We start from the raw sequence: 10,000 nt of genomic DNA on the forward strand, positions 1-10,000 counted from the left end.
AAACAGTTGAAGAGCGGTAGACTCAACATACCCACAGACAGAACACACACACACACACACAAACAAACACACACACACACACACACAAACACAAACACACACACACTCTGCTGTGGTGTAAGAGGCAGATGAGCGTGCGCCTGTAGTGGTGTTAGCGCTCGAGCAGAACTCACCTGCTGCGGAGTGGATGTTGTGTGTGTGTGTGTGTGTGTGTGTGTGTGTGAGATGATCCTACACTGCACTAGAGAGGAGTGTGTGCTGGAACTGAGGAGTTTCTCACAATCTGCGCATCAGCTCGGGCGGGTACTGCTTCCTGTGGTCACGTGTGTCTGCTGGGTCGCGACCTCTGACCTCCATCATCAGCCGGTGCTCGATGTAGACGTCCAGCGCGTCCTTCACCACCGCCTGAAACACACAGCAGCAGCAGCGGGCAGTCAGTGTGTGTGTGAGTGTGTGTGGTGTATGAGGAGCGCTTCAGTGTTTTACAGCTGTAGATGAGGAGCAGAGCAATAGCACACACACACTGCAGCTCTATACACACACAAACACACCTTTAAAGGGCCATGAGACCCCCTCGTTTCAGCAGGGTGTTTTCACTCTACTTTGGAAAAAGTCAGAAAAGTGGGCGTGTCCAGCTCTGTTTAGGAGGAAGTGTTGGAGGAACTAAAGTGGGAGGGTGTGGGAGTGTCTATTTGGGCTCGCGCGAGTTTCAGTCAAAATACACTCACACACAGGAGAAAGTGATGGTGTTTAACCTACATGCACATCTGTAGTGGAATTATTTGCCAGATTATTAAATGTTGGACTTTAACTGCAGTTTGGCTCTTTCATTCAGGGAATTCATTCATGCCCCTCGCGACAAACGAGATATTTGATTGGAGGAGCTGCTCTAAGCGTGTATTTTTCATGCAATGTTTGACACCGCACGGCGAATGAGAGAAAAAAACCCTCCGCATTTCCCGGAAACTTAGATGCACACGGCAGGTAGCGTCAGAAAGCCGCGTGTGTTATTCCGGTCACTAAATGCGGTGAAAACCCTACACGAGGGTAAAGTTTGGTTGTAGTGCTAACATGTGTACACTCAATGCAATCGTTAACTTAGTTCGATACGAACAAACTGAATAAACAAAGAGCACCGGCCGCTCACTTACCAAATCTGTAGAGACAGAACAATCACCAGCAACTAGAGCCGCGTCTTTATTAAGAGGAGACGACAAGCGAATCCGGCTCTCAGCGTTTGCAGATGAGAACAGCTCTCAGGTAAACAATAATCCTCCTTAGACACGTAAGTTATTGTTGTCGAGCGTCGCGTACACTGTTAATCCACACGTGACTCCAGCTGAGCTCTCACAGAGAGAAAATGAAAACAAAACTTCACTGCAGCAAACTATAAAAGCAACACTTCACGCTTGTTTTGCCAACACAACGTGGCGTCTCTGCCGTCTAAACACTGTGACAGTAATGAATATTAATGAAGTTGCACAATAGAGCGCGCTGATTGGTTTGAACCAAGCTTTACTCATGCATTAATGCAGCACACTGTAAGACGTAATAAGACACACTCTGGCACAGACGCTCAGTCTGCACGCTGGAATACACGCTATTATGTCATGACCGTGACAAAGCTTCAAAAATTGGTTTCAAACCAGAAGTACGAATTTGCTTGAAATAACGCAAAAACAACCAATTTACACTTTTTAGTGAAATATAGGTGTCTTAATAGTGTTTATAGCAGTGTGGGACACATATACCACTGACAACAGCTCAACACTGACCCTTTAAGAACCCTTCTTCACTGCAGCACCCTGTGTGTGTGTGTGTGTGTGTGTGTGTGTGTGTGTGTGTGTGTGTGTGTGTGTGTGTGTGTGTGTTTCATCACCTCCCGCTCCCTGTACTCCGGCAGCAGCTCATGAATGGCGTCTGCAAACAGCGCTGTGTATCGTTTGGCGTTCTCACACACACTCTCCACCAGATCCGGGTCTTCTTCCGCCACGTCGTCTAGATCCACCAGCAGCGCCACCTGCTCCCGATGTGCCAGAGATACCTGCACACAAACACACACCTGTGAGCGAGCGACACCTCCACACACACAGACAGATGTGCAGCACCGGCCAGCACTCACCAGCTGAGCACCATACTTGAAGATCTTCTTCCCGGAGTCATCCTCAGTGTAGAACTCCTGCAGGAACCGCTTACATTTCTCTGAACACACACACACACACACACACACACACACACACACACACACACACACACACAGGTCAGAAACACCACACACACACACCATCCTCAGTTAAAACTCCTACAGAAAACGCTAACCGTTCAGTATTGTTAGTTAGGGTTATGTGGTGTGTGTTTGAGAAAAGTTGCAGAGGCGCGGGCCCGCTGATAAACAGTAGTCACGTGATACTGATCGTGTTCGTAAACAAACTAATGAAAGCAAAAATCCTCGAAACCCGGAGCAGAAACGCCGCTTTATCCGCGTTTACACACATTCACGCGCTCATTATAAGCGGATGAACAAACGCCTGACGAAGCTTCGACGCGTCTAACAGCCTCGCGTCGAATAAAACACTTCAGTTCAGATAAACATGTCGATAAACCGGATCGCGTCTCTGCAGTCCGTGTCCCGGTCCGACAGGCGACACTGGCCTCGATTTTACCTTTCGTTGATCGTGACGCGCGTGTAACGCCATCGATGACTGCTGTTTTTGTAAACAAAGAAGCACATGGCCCCGAGCCGCACCGTAGCCGCGCGCTTCCGCGATCACTCCGCGTTGGACAAACTAGTGCCGTGCAAAAAACACGGATAACCCTAAACTAACACCAACCCGAACCTAGCCCTGACCCAACTCTGTTAGCGGACCGCGCCGAGGCTCTGGGGTGGGTTCGGGTCGCTCGGTTAATTACGCAATCAATGAAACTTTCACACCGTGCTTTAAGGCTTTAACATGCACGTACATTACAGCACCGGCCACCCGCGTGCAGGCGAGAACACCCCGGCACAGATCTGCTCTTATTGCTAACGGATAACAAGCGCGTGAACTCTGAATCAAGCACGTGCTTTCCGCGCGCCGCCGCTCTTTGTCCAGAAGCTCCATCCGGGAACTGCGGAGAGCGCGCGAAACTCACGAAACAGCAGTCTATCGGTGGAGCCGCGGTTACCGACACATAGAGCAGAGTAAACCCGCTGTTACCGACACACAGAGCAGAGTAAACCCGCTGTTACCGACACACAGAGCAGAGTAAACCCGCTGTTACCGACACAAGGCAGTGTAAAGCCGCTGTAAAGTGCAGCACACGGGCGGACACACACATCAGTATAGCTGTTCATGATCCGCGGGCCGCAGTTTATTGAGTGACGCGCAACTTTGACAGAAGCGCGCAAACTAACGCTATGCTCGGTCCCGCTTGGTCTCCGGACCCATACTCACCTTTCTCCGCCGTATAATCCTTCGGGGCCATCTTTATCCCGGAGATGAAGCGCAGGAAGACTCTAGATTACAGAGGGAATTCTCCGCCCGAAGACTGAAGCACAGACACTCGAGTGTGGCTGCAAAAACTGGCGCGAGTCTGTCCGGGCTCTCCACCAATGAGAGCGGCTTAGCGTGCAGCGTCTAGGCGGGGCTCGTCGTATGGCGCGAGAATCTGGTGTCACGTGAACGGAAAGAACATTTTAACTCTTTAAACGGCGGTAAAACAACGTGACGTCACAACAAAGAAGTTAAAAACATCCGCCGCGGCAGAGGAAGTGTTGCGCGGGAAACTCCCAAGACGAACTATTAATTGAGAAAGAACGACAGAAACTGTAATGGCCGGAGCTGCTGCGGGGACAGCTAGAGCTCAGAGGGCAGGAACAGCAGATGTGTGCGTGTGCCATCCCCTGATCAGACTGGAGGAACAGGATCAGTGCTGCTGTCTGCTTAAACACACACACACACACACAGCTCAGTGAAATCTGCTGGTGTAGAAACACAATGACAAGAGACAGAGGGGAGTAACTGTGCTTTATTTACTTCAATCAGAACACTCAGTGAACCTGCCCTGAACACACACACACGCGCGCACAGCTGAACAGGTGAACACTGCACAAACGCTGCCATAAACACACTGAAGCTCCAGCAGCGTTACACAAACAGATCCTCCAGGAAACTCGTGGAGCCGTGAGTGGACGGCTGTGGGGGACACAGAAGAAGATGAGGATGATGAAGATAGAGATGAGGATGGTGATGAAGATGACTCTACTTGTCATGAACCTGCTGAAACTCACCAAAGTGATGCCGGTCTCTGAGTCTTCATCACTGTAATCTGCAATATCATCATCATCCTCATCTGAGCCATCGCCATGGCCCAGAGAGAGTCTGAACACACACACACACACACACCCACACACACACACACACACCCATCAGTGATGGCAGAATGCTGACTTTCGGACATGTCTAATTATAATAGGGTTCGAGAACTACACACACACACACACACACTCACACACACACACACACACTCACGTGCCGAGATGAGACTGAAGGCTCTGAGAGAGCGGGCTGGACTGTGGACGACTGACACTCTTCATGTGAACGGGCCTGCAGAGAGAGAGGGTGAAGAGTGAGTGTGTGTGAGGATGTGTGTGTGTTGTGCATTGGGTTATAAGTGTGTATCAACAGTAAAGTGATGAACCTGTCTGTGAACTCGTCGTCAGTGTCGTGGTGTGTGTGTGAAATCACAGCCGGCGTCTCCAAACCTGCACACAAACACAAATATTTTAACACACCATCCGCATGAGTGTGTGTGTGTGTGTGTGTGTGTGTACTGACTGTGTGTGCGTCTGCGTTTGCTGACGGGGGCTTCAGAGGTTTTTGCTGTTTCTTTGGATCCTGAATTCAGAGATCGCTCATACATCCTCACAGAGCTGTTGTTCAGCACAGAGGAACACACACGCCGCAGAATCATCAGCCTACACACACACACAGGTCATGTCAGCACAGGTGAATGTTGTCGGTGGTCATTACTGACGGCTGTGGGAGATTAATAAAGTGTGTGTGAGAAAACAAAGCAAAACTGCAGACAGCAAGATCTTACACACACACACCTGAAATGAAGAGTCGGTCATAAACACACACACACACACTCGTGAGCTGAAGATGGTCAGATGGGTTATCATGTTAATCTTACTGAATACACTCGTCAATAATGTGATGTGGATGTATGTGTAGAGAGGCTGACCCATCCGTCTGAATAACCAAACTACTGTTAGCTGATCTCCTGCTGCTGTCTCTCCTCAGCTTGCGTCTCTGCATTTTGAGTTTCAGCATGTGATTGAGTTCATCTGCTGAATGTGCTGTTATGAATATGAAGGTTCTAGAAGCAGAATCTCATAACTAATAGAGCTGTACATGTGATCCATTATTTACAAACATCATTTACTGTCTGAAAACTCCTAATGAACATTCAAGTGAAGGTACATTCCTCTCCCCCAGATATTAAGGCATCGAATAAACCAAATGAAAACACAGGCAAAGATATAATAATCAATATAGAAGCGCTGTGCAGCAGCTGACACCCCGGCCTGTCTCAGTAGAGTATGGATGCTGCTCAGTGTACTGTACACATTGATCAGGGTTATTGTGTACAGTGCAGGGATGTGGCAGGGTGTACAGCGGTGCATGCAGTGTATGCTCTGGGTCCTGTTGATTATTAGTTAAGAATATAAACGTGTGTGTTGTTTATGTTATTGTTCATATTTTACACGTTATTTGAAGACGATAAATACCAGCATCCCTGTTAGAAGAGGAATATGTTTTGTGCTGATCTCAGGCTGGAGTGTGTGAGAGAGGCTTTATTCTGCAGTCCAGCATATATTCACATCACAGTCTTTAATAATTCATGTATTATTACGTGTTTTTAAATGTAAGTGCTGATATATTTATTAATGAGGCTGTGTTATAGTGCGATACGGGTGCTCAGATGTGCAGTTCGGGGGCGTGGTTAATTTGATGTACAAGCGTTTGATTGGAAGCTTGATTCCATGGCTCCGCCTCTGGCTCCATCAGGAAGTCTTTCTGCACATGCCCAGACTCTTTCTGCACCGTTTTGCGACAGTTTGTGCGTTCGATGGGAAAGGCGCCGTCACGTCATCCGTTTTATTTAGTCAATGGGGGGTCAATCAAAGAGTCAATGAAGTGAGTGAACCAGTGAGTTGAGGTGCATCCCAAATCACACACTTGCGCACTATTCACCCCCATTTTGTAGTATAAACAGTGTAAATAAATAATGTTCTCACTGAGAACTGTAGAGGTGCAGTAGGTGATCTCTCACAATGATAACCGCTCAGCATAATGTCTTTAAAACACAGTCCCACCCCTGCCGTCCAAAGCCACGCCTCCTGAAATCACGAACACGGGCCGTCAAGATGACAGAGAGCCACTAGATCATGTCATCGACCTGTAAGAGAACTCTACAGTACTTTATAATTCTACAGTTAACAATGAGAAACAGTGTTATATCAGCAGAACTCGTCATGATGGTCAATATTTCCTGCATGCAGGATCGCTGCTCTCACACGCGGTGCTAAAGACACTACTGTCTGCTGAGTGTTCGGCCGGCGGCGTGCAGCACTGAGCCACACTGACATGCTGTTTCAGAGTGAATATTCAGAGCAGCGGTGAACAATATCAGGCTGTCAGTGTCCAGAAATGAGCCAGTGTGAATATAACAAGGGGAACAGCGCTGTCTACTGATGTTCTGCTGTTCAACTGAATATACATCTACATCATCTGCTGGAAATGAAGCCACATCAGTCTACCAGCAGGAGATTTGAGCGGCTGAACAACACTGCTGTGCAGATAACCCTTCACACACTCAACAGCCGCGGCTGTGCTCATGTAGCGGAAGGTGCGGAGCTATCGGGCACATGCTGGATTCATGTATTTGCTCTGGGTTGTGAGAGCATGTTCTCCTACAGGAGTGGTTATAGCGCCTCCTGATGGTGATGCGGTTATACTCAGGGCAGGTGTTATTGGGTGGTTTGGTCATTTATTTCACTACATCAGGAACCGTCAGACGTCATCAGGGGAATAGTTAAGTAAAATAATCAGTAGTGTTGCATCTGGGACGACACTACATACATAATCTCTGCTGCTGAGTGTGCAGTGTATAGTGTGCCATTTGGGACACCGCTTCAGCGGGTCAGATACTCACAGCTGCTTGCGTTCGGGCTGCAGGAGCTTGAAACTGAACTCACTCAGAATCTCCAGAAACTGCAGGTTCATCGCTTCACCCTTCTCAAGCCCTTGACTAGCAAAACGGATGCCATCCCTACACAAACAGAGCAGAACAATGAGGACGTGAGTCTGTATGTGTGTGTGTGTGTGTGTGTGTGAACACGCACTGGTGTAAGGACAGCAGCGGTTTGCGCACGAGACGAAGGTTAATGCTGAAGTTCATGGCCAGTTTCTTCGCCAGCAAACGGATCTCCATCAGCTCTCCATCACAACACTGCAGATCCAGCCCAGCGTACAGCTGCACACACACACACACACACAATGAACAGAGACATGATAAACACAAAAACACAAATGAAAACACACACACACACACACACACCTGCTGCAGGCACAAGCAGACGGTTCTGGCACTGTCCTCTGAGTTGATCATCTTGGATTTGTTGAGAGTTTCTTTAATAATGTCACCGAAATCCTTGTAGAACTATAACACACACACACACACACACACACATTTTTTTGAAAAGAAGACTCCATTAATTGTCCACATGTACAGAACAGGGTGTGTGTGGTGTTGTGTTTCTCTCGTCATCAGGGTATGAGTGAGGCGTCAGTCCTGCATGAGGATCAACATCATGGCTGGATTATTGAACTGATGTGTTTAAATCAGCACTGATGATTATTGCAGCCGCCACTGATGCTGATGATGAAGATGATGATGATGATGTCCTGCAGCACTGCTGGCGGCTCCGTCACTAATGCAGCATTCACCCTCATCAGGCGACACTCTAGTGCTGTACTCACACACTCAGAGCAGCACCAAACACACAGATATCAGCCTGTAGGGGTCGCTCTCGCCACAGTATGATGACAGACCATAGTGTGTGTGTGTGTGTGTGTGTGTGTGTGTGTGTGTGTGTGTGTGTGTGTGTGTGCGCGCGCACAATTATAGAAAACTCTCAAACACTCTCAGTGGGACTGTTCCAATCAACACCCGGTGACATTAATCAGCAGAACAACACATCTGACCAGCATCATTACAGTCATGCAGACGCACAGAGACAGATGGACAAGAACACACACACACACACACACACACGTGCGCCCGCACGCACCCTGTGGTAGTATCGGAGTATGTCGGTGGCGGCCTGCAGCTCCAGAACTCCGTATATGATGAGTTTACAGTATCCTGATAAATGATTCCTCTTCTGCAGCAGCGCTGTCATCATCTCCTCATCCTCACCTGCACACACACACACACACACACACACACACACACACACACACACACACACACACACACACACACACACACACACACACACACACACACACCCTCTGCAATGACCAGGACACTGCACCAAGGTTATAACAGTTTTGGATTTGTTATTAGTTTTAGTTTTTTTCTAAATAAGGAAATTTGTTGATTGAAAAATTCAAAATCATCAGAACAAATATTGTTTGATAAAGTGGGCAGCACGATCACCTCACAGCAAGAAGGTCTCTGGTTTGAGTCTCGGCTGGGTCAGTTGGTGTTTCTGTGTGGAGTTTGCATGTTCTCCGCTTGTTGGCGTGGGTTTGCCCCGGGTGCTCCGGTTTCCCCACAGTCCAAACACATGCGCTATAGGGGAATTGGGTAGGCTAAAATTGTCTGTAGTGCGTGTATGAGTGTTTCCCAGTGATGGGTTGCAGCTGGAAGGGCATCCGCTGCGTAAAACATGTGCTGGGTAAGTTGGCAGTTCATTCTGCTGTGGCGACCCCTGATCTGTTTTGACACATGTATTCAGAGGACTCATGAACACCGCCATCTACCACTGCCAACTAACCCTCCTCTAACTGGAATACAACAGCAGTCTGGAGTAAAACGTGTGTGCAAGGCTGCTTTTGAGGTTAAATACACAGTAGTGATGGGATGTTCAGATCTTTAACACCAACCGGATCTTTTGAGCCATTCCTCCCATGTTGGCACTCAACAAACCAAAATGATGTATTCAGCAGTCATCACTGCAGCGAGAGAAACATCTGCCTGACCTGACGAGTGTCTCACAGTGGAGTTCTGCAGCCCGACTGCAGCAGCATTCACTCATTTAAATCTCATTATGACTTTCTGATGAAATGAGCGGAGTTTACAGTCGCAGCGGGCCGTCATGTGCTGTTTGTGTTCAGTTCACTAATCACACATGCGCAGTATTATCAGTTCACACAGAGATCTGGCCAATGGCAGCAGGATTAGAGACTCTGAGGTGCTGTACGGGTCACACACCTGCAGCGCGGAGTGAACAGACCCACTGCTGAAAGGCTAACAGTATTAATACACTTACAATGAGGGAAACGAAGGCCATTTCTGCTGGAATTGTACTTAGTTTCAGTTAGGTTCATATGAACACAACACAGTTTTAGTTAGTTCTAGCTTTTAAAAATCTCTCGTTTTCATTTTTATTACAGTTAACGGCAATTATTTAGCATTTTAGTTTCGTTTTTTCATTCGTTTTCGTTAACTATAATAACCTCGCACTACACTGTGTGCTTATAATGTTTTACAGGAAAGACCTCAACTCTGCTGTGAGATCAGTGTGTGTGTGTGTGTGTGTGTGTGTACCCGTCAGATCTTCATCACCGAACACATAGTCCAGCACAAAGGAGGCCATTTCTGCTCGGAGAGACTCGTCAGGACTGAAGCGCTGCAGCGGAGAGATGCTCCCCTCAGGGGGTCTGCAGAACACCAGCAGCAGGTCACACACACACACAAACGCCTGCACACACACAAACACACACAG

General features: G+C 48.0%; 2 protein-coding genes across 13 annotated transcripts in view; both read right to left on the bottom strand.

The window, feature by feature from the left end:
* The window catches only part of mcm7 (minichromosome maintenance complex component 7), a gene marked incomplete at its 5' end in the record, with an annotated part of 8,827 nt that extends 5,148 nt beyond the window's left edge, over positions 1–3,679 (bottom strand). The window contains 4 exon segments of the mRNA NM_212569.1: positions 281–405; positions 1,880–2,044; positions 2,123–2,202; positions 3,435–3,679. Of these exon segments, the coding sequence (NP_997734.1) occupies positions 281–405; positions 1,880–2,044; positions 2,123–2,202; positions 3,435–3,465 (401 nt within the window).
* A 314-nt stretch (positions 3,680–3,993) lies between these two features.
* stag3 (STAG3 cohesin complex component) overlaps positions 3,994–10,000 on the bottom strand; it is a 12,980-nt gene continuing 6,973 nt past the window's right edge. For all 12 annotated transcript variants that reach the window (XM_087280971.1, XM_087280965.1, XM_087280970.1 and 9 more), the window contains exons 23-32: positions 9,823–9,976; positions 8,339–8,466; positions 7,606–7,707; positions 7,391–7,521; positions 7,201–7,317; positions 4,818–4,957; positions 4,681–4,744; positions 4,512–4,586; positions 4,271–4,361; positions 3,994–4,175 (exon numbers count right to left, since the gene is read on the bottom strand). In XM_087280971.1, the coding sequence (XP_087137097.1) occupies positions 4,128–4,175; positions 4,271–4,361; positions 4,512–4,586; positions 4,681–4,744; positions 4,818–4,957; positions 7,201–7,317; positions 7,391–7,521; positions 7,606–7,707; positions 8,339–8,466; positions 9,823–9,976 (1,050 nt within the window). In that variant the 3' untranslated portion in view covers positions 3,994–4,127. The remainder of the gene's footprint in view (positions 4,176–4,270; positions 4,362–4,511; positions 4,587–4,680; positions 4,745–4,817; positions 4,958–7,200; positions 7,318–7,390; positions 7,522–7,605; positions 7,708–8,338; positions 8,467–9,822; positions 9,977–10,000) is intronic.

This window comes from Danio rerio, chromosome 14, assembly GCF_052040795.2.
Source record: "Danio rerio strain M-AB ecotype USA chromosome 14, GRCz13ab, whole genome shotgun sequence".
Taxonomy (NCBI): Eukaryota; Metazoa; Chordata; class Actinopteri; order Cypriniformes; family Danionidae; genus Danio; species Danio rerio.